General features: G+C 37.9%; 2 protein-coding genes across 2 annotated transcripts; one reads left to right on the top strand and one right to left on the bottom strand.

The window, feature by feature from the left end:
- Positions 1-696: 696 nt before the first annotated feature.
- edc3 (enhancer of mRNA decapping 3 homolog (S. cerevisiae)) lies at positions 697-6,216 on the bottom strand. Its single transcript, XM_020934915.2, has 7 exons — positions 6,058-6,216; positions 5,731-5,896; positions 5,438-5,658; positions 4,873-5,217; positions 4,647-4,800; positions 3,259-3,476; positions 697-3,007 (listed from the first exon to the last, which is right to left on the bottom strand). Exons 2-7 carry the CDS (start codon positions 5,892-5,894, stop codon positions 2,673-2,675), a joined length of 1,437 nt encoding a protein of 478 aa, XP_020790574.1. The 5' UTR covers positions 5,895-5,896; positions 6,058-6,216; the 3' UTR covers positions 697-2,672.
- Positions 6,217-12,738, top strand: LOC129409359 (coiled-coil domain-containing protein 186-like). The gene is made up of 20 exons (XM_055155092.1): positions 6,217-6,387; positions 7,036-7,156; positions 7,230-7,294; positions 7,510-7,777; positions 7,984-8,109; positions 8,221-8,346; positions 8,424-8,528; positions 8,759-8,914; positions 8,994-9,202; positions 9,437-9,692; positions 9,763-9,868; positions 9,940-9,982; positions 10,051-10,108; positions 10,349-10,436; positions 10,521-10,552; positions 10,636-10,722; positions 10,886-10,978; positions 11,087-11,173; positions 12,234-12,267; positions 12,430-12,738. Exons 2-20 carry the CDS (start codon positions 7,079-7,081, stop codon positions 12,600-12,602), a joined length of 2,190 nt encoding a protein of 729 aa, XP_055011067.1. The 5' UTR covers positions 6,217-6,387; positions 7,036-7,078; the 3' UTR covers positions 12,603-12,738.
- Positions 12,739-13,527: the final 789 nt, after the last annotated feature.

Below are 13,527 nucleotides of genomic sequence, written 5' to 3'. Positions count from 1 at the left end.
TGTGGTGCTGTTGATAACTTTTGAGTTAACAAAATGACATACATTATGCCAGGCAGGGCGAAGTGGTGAGCTTAAGCAGCTGTTGCACATCAGGAAATAGCAGAGCACTCAAAAAACAATGTAATAATTCACTGCAGCCTTATGCCTAGCCTATTATGAAGCAACTAAAAAGAAAATACCTATGAGCACTGCTACTACATGCTACACTAGTACAATCATTACTTCTCTTCTCCAACTTCCCTGCTACTTTGCAAACAAATTATGGTTGCATTTTACAATAAATTCACTGAAACTCATGCATGTATGTATGTGTAAGTCTCTGTGTGACAGTCATACAATGTTTGCATAAGGGTGACAACAGAGACACACATCTTGATCTAGAATTAAGAAAAGATTGAGTTGCACTAAGAAGCAATGGGGAGTCTAGTTAGAAGTCTTACCTATTCACAGAGCCGTGTTGAGTTCAAGTTAATTAGCGGTGTCCTGAGACTCATTTGAGAGACATTCTGGTACAGTCACGGCAGAGGACGAGCCACGATCATAAAGTTCTATGGCAAGGAAGTAAAATATCTCCAATGACGCAACTGCCGCAGTCCAGAAGCGCACAGTGATGAGTCCAACTTTACGACCAATGTAAAAGATAATGCAAATGAATTACATCAAATATAATATTGCAAAAGGTTTATCTTCTTAAGAAAGATAAACCTATGCAGGAAGCGAACGATTTCCCGTTCTTTTAGTTCACTTTCACTTGTTCAACGTAACTTCATTCTTGTCCCAATTCTAAACGCTTTCGCCGACAGAAACATTCAACTTTTCGCCCCACCTTGGTTTGGCTTTGCACATGCGCGTTAATGGTAAACCAGACTAAAAATAGGATATGTGCACATTTTAGGCAGGTTTTAGCAATATATAGCCATTTCCCTTCAGGGCAATAAATGAAATCATGTGTTTATTTATGCAGATTTATTTTTGCAGAGTTGACAAATAAGAGTTTTTGCACATTGACAATAATCTTCAATTCCAGACGGAAATGCTTGTCATATTTGGTCGAGTAGAGTGCTAGTGATGTTATGAGAAAAGTAACTCCTTTTGTAAGTCTTAACATTACCTTTTGTCAGTCCGCACTGTAACAACATTGTGATCTGTGATTCAAATCGTAATTACCGCCTCTTATATGACAATGTTCACAATCACATTTTGTAGAGAAACTGTAATTTCAACTGTCCCAAACAGAGAAATAAGGAAGAGCCAAGGCAGTGCTGTTTAGACACCCCTCTGGCGGCCAAAGACAAAAATGAACATTCAATAACACTGGCTGCTGGTGTTGCGAAGCCAGACTTGTTTCAACAGATGGGACAAAACACATCAAGCCCGAGGAATGTTGGAATAGGACGAGGCCTTAGTACATTTTATAGTAATTTCCCCAAAGTAGGTGCCCTGTAATCACACAGTAACCTGACCACAGTCATCCAATCAACCTGAGATACCAACTTGAGTGGAAGCTACACTTTATACAATTAAAATCCACTTAATACTTAATGGGTTTTTTAGGTATAAAATGTTGGCAGTTCCGACTCCATAGCTCAGACTGTCATAAGTGCCTCACTACTGGACACATTAAAAACCAATGTGGTCCGACTCCCAAACCCTGTAAGGGTCCATAAAGCAGCAAAAGCAACACAATGTGTTCAGATTCTTTTGACATTATGCATCGGCCACTCCATTAGCTACTGAAGGCCTTTTATAGAAAGAGTCATGCATTATTTATCTTTTTCACAGATAAAATAAAATCAAAGCCACATCTTCAGTTTCCCCCCTCTAATCTACTCAATGAAATGTACACTGCTAGCTTTGTATGCAGTGGCAAGTAAAAAAATAAATGGATTGCACTGCCATAATGCTTTTCTTAAACAAATAATACCTGACATTGCTATATGTCGTAGAGCCCTTGTTATAGCAGCCTAATAAGCAAATCTCAATCCCATACTCTCAAGCAGCTGCCTCAAAGGGTGGTTCACAGGCACCCTGTTTCACATTGGTGTCAATGGAAATACATTTTAACATATTTCACAAACACAAAGAACAAGGGAACGATGCATGGCAGGATATAAGTGATTGATATCACGGGTTTGGCTTCAAAGTCAAATTAAAGGTAAATATTTAGACCTTACTTTATAAGTAAAGATTGTCTATTGATACTGACATGTCTCTATCATCAATAGATAACAAAAAACTATTCATAATTATTGCTGGCCTAACTTTAAACCCGGAACTTTTAACATGTTAACTTTAGTTTCAAAATAGGCCAAGATCAAAGATAAGGCGGCAAAACCCAAAATGGTATGGTAAGATGTGACTTTTCTGGAGGTAGGTCCAATACCTTCTTAGAATGGGCAAGTTATTGCCTGGAATGTTCCATAGTATGGCATTAAACCAATCTCTATGGTAACAAATCTGATCACAGTAATAAAGGATGTTTTTTATGGTATTTGTTTTAGCAATGATAACACCTGTAACTCAATCTAAGTGCAAGTGTAAAACATAACGTGGAACATTCCAAGTAAACCAATAACATCTCAATGGATTCAAGCATGTGGCGAACCCTCCGCCAGAAAAGTTACATTGTGCTTCTTTAATGAAGCATTAATTGTGTCAAGTGTCTGGTCCCATTATTCTGAATGCAGTGGGATGACAAACTTGCACCCAAATGGAGAATGGAATTTTATCCCTACTTCCTGGAAAACCTGTCGAGGTATACCTATGTCACACAAATAAACTCTCCCAGCCCCCTCAGCCAGAGAGAAGGGGAGGCAAAGACACAGTGACCATTTGGCCTCCACGGCCTGCCCCTGTCCACTTGCAGGAGGATCCAAGCTGAGGACTGGGGCCCTGTTCTGGTTTGCCCAGTCTGCTGCTGCTCTGTACCAAGGCTGGTCCATCAGGAATGTGTTTTCATGGCAGTCCAGACAGTTAATGATTAGGTCCACTGGTGTGTCCGGAAGATCTGTGGTGTGAGAACATAAATTTAGATATTTTTTAATTGACCTCAGCTATTCTTCCTGGAGACCTATGTAGCATGTTTTGGGTTGATGGAGGAAACCGGAGCGCCCTGAGGAAACCCAACCCGGAGAAACATGCAACCTTCTTGCTGTGAGGCATGAGTGCCAGCCACTCAGCCATCGTGCTGCTACCATAATGACTAACAAATGTACAAAAGACACAAATTTAAATTTCACCAAGCTTAAATATGATTACCTTTAACATTTGACACTTGTTTGCCTCCTGTTTTGTTGAAGAGGGAAAGTTCACTGGTCACACAATCAAGCATCTTGACAAAATTGGGCAGAAACAGGATGACTTCGACTTCGTGATTGGCCAGGTGGCGTCCACAGCTGATGCCCTGAGCCCCCTGAACATGAGGGCCACATAGTACAGCCACGGTTGGGCGCTGATGGAGATTTTTTGGAGTAAACCTGGAATCAGTCAGTAGTTTGTTAGTTATCAGTTATGTTATGATCATATATAATATTACTATATTATAGGGGTGGGCGATATATCGATATTTTAATATATCGAGATAGAATTCATATCGAGTTTAAAAACTGACATATCGTATATATCGATATAATGCTTATATTCAATTCTGATTTCCCCGCTTCGCTTGTTTACCTTTTCTCTCGTCGCCCGCGCGCCTCCGCCTCCCTGAGTTTGTTCGCTAGTGTCTCCTTCACTCCTCACTATCGCCGTGAACGCCGAAAGTTGGTGCCAGTGAAAAGCTTCAAGCACCACGAACCTTTTCCACCATTTACAGACAAGAACATCAGCAGCACATACTCATATTCCACCGAGTCGCGTCCTTTAGCCCAAAAGAAGCTAAACGAGCTGAGCTGCGTGAGAAGTGCGCTGTTTATGCAAATGAGCCATGCGCTTAAGTTTGGTTTCTGTAAAATGTAAACACACGTGCGCAAAACTGCATTAAACACATTATCGCAAACGAGCTGATGTGGCTCTAGAGTCGTTATGCTTTATATATTGTAAAGTTTAGTCATGTAAAGTTTATTTATGCAGAATATTTTTATTAATAATCTGCTTCAGTGTAACTTGTACAATAGTGTTTGGAAACATTGGGTTTGATCTGCAGTGAATTGTGGGAAACCTCAGAGCTCCTTACTGCTGGATAATAACATGGATCTATTGAAATAAGGAACATCCTGAGCTTCTTCTGGTAAATGAGCTCATGGTTATGGGATGGTTAACAGAGTTAATGCAAAGATGAGCTTGTGTTGAGTTGTTTTATTTATGAATGAAAAGAAGGAAATATGTATTATTTATTTTATTTTACAGTTAAATTATTATTTATGTAATTAGGGTTTTTGTAATCTTAAGTGTTCCTATATGACTGCCGACCTCTTACACTTCAATAAAAAAAAAGACCTTGTGGAATTGGCAAATTTGTTTTTGCAGTTTTCAGTTTTAGGGGGTTATTTTTTCTTGAACATATATCGAGATATATATCGTATATATCGAGATATAGCTAAATATATCGAGATATATTTTTTGATCCATATCGCCCAGCCCTACTATATTATATTATAAGGAAGGAGCTGTCTGTTATTAATAACTGAGTGCATTGTTTAGGATACCTGTTGGGCCCTCCGAGCAGTGTAAGCGCCATTTGACTTGCACAAACACCAGTCATCTCAAGTCTTCTATCCAATGAGAGTCCATATCGCTCTGCAACAGCCAAGAGCCGTTTCTGCAGCTCATAGGAAATACTTGGGACCACAAGCCCTGAATCTGTAAAAACACAAAAGCACTTATAGCACAATTTGTTACTCCATTTATGAAGTATACATTGGAGAGACTTACCAGTGCAGTATTCCTTGTCCCCTGGCTGAGGCACTGCAATTTGTCTGTACACAATAGGTTTGGCCTCCAGGATGTTTTCATCGTGGCGATAGCGGGAAGGCGTCTGGTCTTGGGGTGTCCCTCGTGATCTCGCTCCATTTCGACGCTCTGAAATGTCAATCTCTGAGAAAACTGCAGCTTTGTCAAAAAGTGCCAGATTTCCCTCAAAGTCAAAGTCAGTGTCCAGGCCATCATCTACTCCATCACCAAAACACTCATCATCTCTCTGCTTCATTTGGCCACCACCGTTTTTGACTCCGTTCTTTTTTGGTGTGACTTGATTTGCTCCTCGACTACTTGATGACCCTAAGGAGGAAAGAACAAAAAAAGGCTCACATTAAAAAAATGAGGCACTGCCTTACTCTGCACACAAGCATTTTCTCTCTCTTTTCTTTTTTTCAACATTTTACTTATTATTAGATTTTTTTTTTTTATTGTGTAAGTGTGTGCCAAAACTCCTTTTTAAATTTTGTGATATTTATTATTTGTTTGTTAACAAGCCATAGTAATGCATGATCAGACTTACATGAATTATGTCTTTTACGAAATCCTTTTGGTTGACCAGGTACTTCCAGGTGACGCTCTCCATAGCTTTTGGAAAAGTGCTGAGGAGAGTTGACCTTCTCCACAGTTCGGGGATCACCTTTTGGCACAGCAACTGGAGTCGTGTTTGACTTGTTAGAGGTGCTGTTTCTTGTGCTGCCTTTCCCAAAATCCAAAATCTTTAGATCCTTTATATCAATAGCGCTGTAAAACAAAGAGGAGTTATGAAATATTTAAGAACACAACACGAGAAGCGAGGATGGCTGTGCACTTTACCTAAACGTCACCTCTGGAACTGGGCATTTGACTCCATTGTGGAAAGGCTGTCTCAGTGAAATAGTCTGACTGCTCTGGTCCACGGATGACACTTCTCCTTGGTACACCCCCAGAGTTGGTCCGCAATTAATAGACACCAAACTGCCCAACCAATCAGCAGCCATTTCTAACATATATACAAAAATAAATTACTTAAGTTACCAAGCAATATGAGATATAAATCACTTGAATTAAAAGCTGTTTTGGGAGGAATAAAATGCGTTCGTTTGATGAAGTAGCTTCGCTAAGTGTAGCATTAGCATTGGTCTTACATCATTACATACATACCTGTACTTTCAAGTATTATCTTTAATTTCTATTCTGTAAGTGCCTTTCGATACCTTGGTATACGAAACTACGACTATCTGGCCAATAAACAAGGTACGTATGTACTGTAAACACTTGTTAGCTCCTTGATGCTATGCTATCGCTTCTACGAAATCTGGGAAACAACTTCCGGTCTTTCCTTAAATGGTTTCCGGTTGCGTTTATCCGCAATAAAAGATCCATTATTCTCTGGTTGAGAGATTCATAGACAGATCCATGGATTATATATATATATAAAAATCTAAATATTGAGAGTATTTTACTTGCTTCAATTTTAGCCTTCTTTTACAGGTATGTGTCCGGATGTTACTGTCTATTTGGGTAGAGTGCATAGTCTATGGTGGTGTGTGTGCTGAGAGCAGATGTCAAATGACCCTTCATAATTTTTAATTTAGAGAAACTTAGGGCTAAATGCTAAAATGATTTTTAATGAAGTTCTTTAAGGGCAACAATAAAACCCATATGTTACTTAACACATCCATTAAAATCCAACTTTTTCTACACCATTTTCCTCTAGCTAAGTATTTTGATGATATCTATTTAAAAGCAGTTATCAGATGTGTGATATTATGTGGATAATATCCCAGGATGGGAGACACACCCTCTCAACAGTGTCCTGTGTACTGGGGTCTCCATGGACACCACTTCAAGAGCAGTAGGCTACACTGCAATTAAAGCTGTGTTTACCAGCTTTGAGTGAGTGTTTCTAGAGAACAGGCAAAAGATTTGTCCAAAGAAAGGTAGGCTATTGTAGGAGAGTGCAACAAATAACATATGAATAACATATTTACAGAAGAGCATTAATCTGCATATTGTTAAAACTGGTTGCTGACACACACAACTGGAATATTGAGAAACATGATCTAAGAATAGGACCGTGCTTTGAACTGCCACCTCTGTGTGAAAATCTCTCCCTGTGACGGTGCACTGTGTGGATAGATGCTGATAGGAAAGGGGCTCATTCACAACTGGGCACTCAAAGATGTACAGACCAGAAAGAAATAGCAGTCCTTTCTCTCTCCTGGATATGGACATGTGGGACACCAACCTCACAGCTCAGGTAAGATGCAGGCAAACTTGAGGCTACAATATGATTTATTTATGGGATTAACGTGATAATATTTTCATCATAGTCTTCAGCTTGGTGTGGTACAGCCACAGTTTCTGGATCAGGATTTCTATCTAAAGTCAACACAAGGTAACATTAATCATTTAGATTAAAAGTGAATAATATTCTACACATATTAGCTCTGACAGCTTAAGATTCAGATTCTGAGGCGTTCAGAAGTGTTACTGGGAAAAATTGTAAAGCAACTTTCAATTGTATGGCAAAGTAATAGGAGTGATATACGTACACTCCAGGAGTGGTCTGGTATGTTCTATATACTAATTATATCAACTTGTTAATTATAGTTCATCTGGAGGTGCTGGCAGTTTCAGACAGACTGATCCAGGCCTAAGGAAGTGGCAATCTCTGTCCCATCTGGCTCCAAATGTTTCTCCACGCTCCTTTTCTCCTTCACCCCAGTCAGATCTACGCTCAGGGCGAGGGCTGAGTCCCTTCAGGCAGACAGGAGTGATGCAGTGGCTTCAGGAGGCTCAGGAGAGAATGGACTCCCACATGGATCTGCTCCAGACAGAACACAGACCCAGTACAAATCTGCTGGACATCAAACCAAGGGTATGATATCATATAACAGGTTTAGATACAGTGTCATTAGTTAAATCACCATGTTTGCCATAAACTTAAACTCTTAAAATCTTTGGGACAAGTCACAATCATCTGCCTTGAGTGTGCAGTGAGTCATATATAGATCAAGGCTTATGACTGGCACCCACCAAGTTAACTGAGTTGTATTCTTGATGCTTCTAATTTTCGGTGTTTAGGAGAGACAAACTTCTGACACTGAGCTGTTCAAATTAAAGCAAGCTCTTAGAGTGGCTGAAACAAGAGCAAAAAGACAAGAAGAGGAGTGTGCACAAACAATACAAAAACTACAGACTGCAGCAGAGGTCGGATCATCAAAATTATGATTTGTTGTGAATTTTTAAATGTAAGGTTGATACTGTATTTCCAATTTAATTCATGAAATTAATGCTGAAGTTATATATTTTGATTAATAGACCCAAAAGACACTTCTGAATCAAACAACAGAGCTGAACCAGAAACTGACGCAGACTCTGCAAAACCAGACTGAACTGCAGGATCAACTCAGGGAAGCCAATAACAAGATAAGCCAAGCATGTCTGGTTAGTAGTAAGAGAATATACAATATAACAAAGGTATTTTCTAGAACATATTTTTAGGCGTCTGTGTTATGTTTCAGGAAAAAGCAACATTGTCCACTCAAGTGTTAAAACTAGAGGTCACTGTGCTTGAGCAAAATACAAAACTTAAAGCAGCACAGCATGAGAAAGATGACTTGACTAAGGTAAAACAATAAATAAATAAATAACACGTATAGCTTGTTTTGTATCTGTATGGTTTTAATGTACCCAGAGAGAGAATGGTTAGCAATCGTCTTTGCAAGAGCTTTATATATGGGTGTAATTTTTTATGTCTTTTCTATATTTTTGAGGGTGTTATGTCACTCTGATGATTGATGATAAATCAGTCATAGATATAAAGGGTAATCAGTTTTATGTTTTTTCACTATTACAGGAGAAGGCCGATTTGCAGGAAAAGGTGAATATTCTGGAGCTGCAGTTGGAGAAAAATACTAAAAGTACAGAGGGTTCACAGCAGCAAAATGGACTCGATCACATGGATGATCAGGAAACTACAAAGCTGAATCAAGAAATAGCAGCTTTGAGAAAGGTTGAAGTGTACTGCCATCCTTTCAATAAAGCATTTATCAAGTCACAATATTTGTATGCCTTTATATTTTTCTCAACAGATAAATGAAGATCTGTCAAATGAGCTTGAAGAGATAAAGCAGACACTCAATAAATCCCAGTTTGAAGTTGAAGAGTTGACAGTAGAGAAGAGCTCAAAATCTCAACAGATTTTAGATTTGGAGACAGAATGCGCCGCACTGAGGAACAAAATTCAGACCTGTGGACAAGAAAGTCTGGAGGAACTAGAGGAACAAATAAAACAGCTCAGGTCAGGCATAAAACACAATTGGTGTGCATATTATAGATATATAATAGATATAGAAATATTACAAACTTACCAGCACATAGAATTGATCTCTTTAAAGTAAAACAGTTATTTAATTTTATGCAAATGTAGCAACAAATTTTTGTCTAAAATATCAATTGTTTAACATTTTAGGTACATTTTAATGTCATTACAAATATTGAATCAAATCCTTTTTAATTCTTTCCCTTTGAATAGAGAGTCTTCAAGATCTTTAACATTTGAAAAGCAGAGACAACAGGATCATTGTTTATTTTTGGAGACTGCGGTCTTTGAAAAGGAGCAGCAGCTGAAACTACAGGAGGAGAATTATCGTAGAATAGACGCAAGTAGAGTCCAGCACATCGAGGAACTGAAGGTCATGGTCTCCCATTGGACAGACAAATGGCAGAAAGTGGCTTTGACATTACAGTCTGCTGAAGCTGAGCTAGAGGAACTGAGGAGGAAAAACAAAGTAAGCTGAATGAATGAAATAAAGCCAGTTCTAAATATTTGAATACCTTTATTTTTTATTTTATTTATAGAATGAATCTGAGTCATATGTTAGGCTTGAGCTTAATGCCTGTAAACAAGAACTGGAGCTGATGAAAACCAGAAGTCAAGCATTGCTGAACAAAAAGAACAAAGATGGTAAACTGGCTTTGAGACGGCATAACTCTGTCACTAGGGGACGCTAAAGTATTTTGTTATTTTAATTGCAGGAGCTGACTTGGCCCAAACCCAGGACAGAGAGACAATGACGGAGTAAGTTCATTAAGTTATATCAGTTTAATGCTTTGTTACAATACTTAAATAGTTATGATTTCTTTCAGGTCCTGTCTAAAATCACAAACACCTAATATAGACTTTCTGAACCATCAGAACAAACAGGTAAGATATGCTCAGCATCTGCACTGAATAATTTAATTATTATTATTTCTGTGTTTTCTTTTATAATATTTTAATTATTTTCTATATAAAATTATCACTTTTTGTCAGTTCAGATTTTGGCCACAGCCTGACTTCTGTTGTGGGGCTTAGGATGTGCATGATAGAAAGCATTTCCATTAGGCTAAAATCTCCTTTGGACACCAAAACGTGAGCCTTGTTTTTTTTTCCCCCACTTCACAGCTGGAAATAAAAACTACTGTATGTGATGAGGTTGATGAGGACTGTGCGAATGCTCAAATCAGTGGGTCACTAAAGGGTCAATTGAAAGGTGAGGTTTGGGAGAAAAATACAAAAATACTTTGAACAAGTGTCATTTTCTAATGTGTTTCCTATATTTCTATATATTTTTAAGAGAGCGAAAAGACAGAAATCCAGCTTGAGCAGGTAAGAATCTTTCAGATATTTCAAGGTCAATTCTATGTGGAAATAAATAAAAGTATACTTTATTTTATAAGTGGCCTTTTCAGCAGGCTAAAGATGAGGAGCCCTCTTCTGAAGAAAGGAGCAAAGTGAATTTTGACACAGAGCAGCAGCGGAGATTGGTCAATGAGCAGGTACCTCTTAAGGTGTTTCACAGATTAAGATACCACTATAGAACGTTTATATTTGTTGGTGTTGTTTCAGAAGAAATTGTGACCATCAGTTGTCTGTAAAGTGTAATATTCATTTCTATGTTAATGTAACATTGATATAATGTTGATTTTCATATGCTTATAGTTAAAAAGTTTGTTTAAGGAAAGAGAAGAAAATGAAATGATGTCTGGAGATAGATCGGCTCAAGACTGGGTTCAAATGTCAAGAGGCACAAGTGTAAGATATGTGATCGAGTTTATATGTCATATATCAACTGATGCATTAGTTAATGTAATTGATTGCAACAAGATGATCTAATTTGCTCTGTCTGTTGGTGTTCTTCAGGGTGTGCATGATAGGTGGAGCTGGCACCAGGGTACAGGTTTGATGCCTGTGTTTGAGGAGGAGGAGCCCGGTGATGACGACCAGGAGGTATATTATAAAATGCAGTGTTGTTGTGGTATCATTGAGGCTTGGTTATATTGAGTCAGAGTGGTATTTATAGTGCAATACAAATCATACAATGTCAGTTAGGAACAAAACTGCTCTTTTGGCATGTTCCCCATCTGCAGAAGTCAGTATCCAATAAGGCTGAACCAAGGAACACTAGTGAGTCAGTGACAAGTAATTGAAGTGAAGGCTGCGGTAAATGATCATTAGATCATTACTCTGGAGCGTTTGATCCATAACAGGGATCTGACCTTAGAACCGCTGACATTAGACAGATGGTTATGACAGGTATATTTTTTGCATGTACAACTCTTAAATGTTAATTCAGTGGGATACATACTTCAAGGAGTCCCAAAACTCCAAAAGGGCTTAATTATCTTTACACCCACAACAGGCTTTCTAACATATTCCTATTATTTTCAATGCATCTTCTGCTGGCATCATGAATGTATAAATCATAAATGGCATAATCTTGTCATGTGAATAATATGAAGTGATACCAGCTCCGCCCCACATTCATTACACTGACACATATGTGCAGACAGTCATAATCCAGAGCTTTAATCAAAAGGCCCACAGACATGGGAGGGGTGTGACCACGCGCATTGTATGTTCAGCATTAAGCACATGTGACTCTTTCTGCTCTGTAAATAATCCGATTTGAGACTGACGAGTCGACCACTCAGCTGGGACACATCAAAACAGTGGATGGAAAGAGTTAGTTTTTAAGGAATACCACTGAAAGAAATGTAATTGAAAGAAATTACTGCATGTTGACCTTGATGATAATTCTGCTATTTATTTGTTTGAGAAGCTCTTTGTCCCAGTAGCTAATATGGTTAAAAAAAAAGTATTTTTGCTCTTTTATCAAAAAATCTTTTGTAGTTGTCCTAAAATAGCATGTTTAGAACCTTAATTGAAATGTTACTTATCAAGGATCATGCCACTGACAGAAAGTGATTATATATTATTATGTATTTTGCTATCATATAACTGCCCTCAGGTTTTGACCAGTTCTCAGTATGTACTTAATTGTCTTCAGATGTCAACAATGGCAGAGAGGATCAGCAATCAAGGTGAAACATGATGTGATAAACTAGCGTAGTTGATCTGTGTGTCCTGTGTCCTTTTTGTGAATATTTAGTGGGCTTTCTTTTCTCAATTGTGTTTTCACTCTTTCTCTGTTCATTTACCTAATACACAATTAAGACTTTTTCTGTCTTTCTTTTTATTTTCAGATGCAGTCGTGTTAAGTACTAATCAATCAATGGGGCTTGATGTGAAGAAAATCTGTGAGGGCTACACAGATGTAAGTGAGGTGCAGATGTCCCTGCCTCTGCTCTGTCCTGATGGTGTATTTCATGTTGAGATGGTTGATATCTGTAGCCCTGATGAAGATGAAGTGGAGTAAATAGACATGAATTGCCTGCTTTAAAACCTTATTTCATCTACATTACAACAAAGTGCTACTTAAATTTATAACTAACTCTTCACAAAAAACTGCTGCTTCAGGTTGAAATATCTATGAAACACATTTTAGAATTGCGATGCACACAAAAGCACTTGTGTGCTTTAATTTACATGATTCAGATGTATTCATTGCTACATCTGACAAATTTGTAAACAGAATAACATTTTGCAGTATTGTAACTTTAAGCTACACATGTCCCATTTATTTTGTTCATAATGGATATAATAAAATAACTGAATACTTAATAACAATTTTTATTTCAGTGAGTTTGATAAGTTGCATCAATTGTTTAAAAGGCCTCTGACTGATTCAGGTTGTTTGTTTTACATATGATTCGTGTGGTTCAACAGTCAGCTCTGTGCACTGCAAATATGAAACTCCCTTGAGCAGCAGTTTGAAAATGCACATTTGAGGTTGGGTCAGCAGTGGACATATGGTATATCTCTTCAGAGACACTGAAACCAGCCCCTCCGAATTTTGGGCTCTAAGGGGAGGATGGCCTTCTGCAGCAAATGCACAGTTGTCAATTATTATTAGAGCACACTATTCAAATTATCTATACATATGCTTAATTTAATTACCACAGTGAAACACCCAATAAATAAACACTTCATATATTTTATTTTATTTTATTATATATACAAAATTGTATTATTTTCCTGACTTTCCATAATCATTTTTATTTGACCAAAGCAACTAATTGATCTCAGTTATTGAATACATTATTCTATTGTATATAGTGGCACATTGTGATATTCATGAAAGCATACAACATCATCCGATCAATCTGACCTGATTTACTGCCCATGCAACAGATATTATACAATCTGATGGTGCAGTGTATTCCTGACATGTTTGTCAGCTA

Source organism: Boleophthalmus pectinirostris, unplaced genomic scaffold, assembly GCF_026225935.1.
Source record: "Boleophthalmus pectinirostris isolate CB_2022bp ecotype Guang Dong unplaced genomic scaffold, ASM2622593v1 HiC_scaffold_2, whole genome shotgun sequence".
NCBI lineage: Eukaryota > Metazoa > Chordata > Actinopteri > Gobiiformes > Gobiidae > Boleophthalmus > Boleophthalmus pectinirostris.
This window is presented reverse-complemented; position numbering and strand designations above follow the sequence as displayed.

Coding starts and splice junctions, on each gene's coding strand:
- edc3 (XM_020934915.2), bottom strand. CDS start 5,894: ATGGCTGCTGATTGGTTGGGCAGTTTGGTGTCTATTAATTGCGGACCA. Junction 4,801..4,872: donor GGACAAGGAATACTGCACTG/GTAAGTCTCTCC, acceptor GTGTTTTTACAG/ATTCAGGGCTTGTGGTCCCA. Junction 3,008..3,258: donor ACAAGTGTCAAATGTTAAAG/GTAATCATATTT, acceptor CTCACACCACAG/ATCTTCCGGACACACCAGTG.
- LOC129409359 (XM_055155092.1), top strand. CDS start 7,079: ATGTACAGACCAGAAAGAAATAGCAGTCCTTTCTCTCTCCTGGATATG. Junction 7,778..7,983: donor TGCTGGACATCAAACCAAGG/GTATGATATCAT, acceptor TTCGGTGTTTAG/GAGAGACAAACTTCTGACAC. Junction 8,529..8,758: donor AGAAAGATGACTTGACTAAG/GTAAAACAATAA, acceptor TCACTATTACAG/GAGAAGGCCGATTTGCAGGA.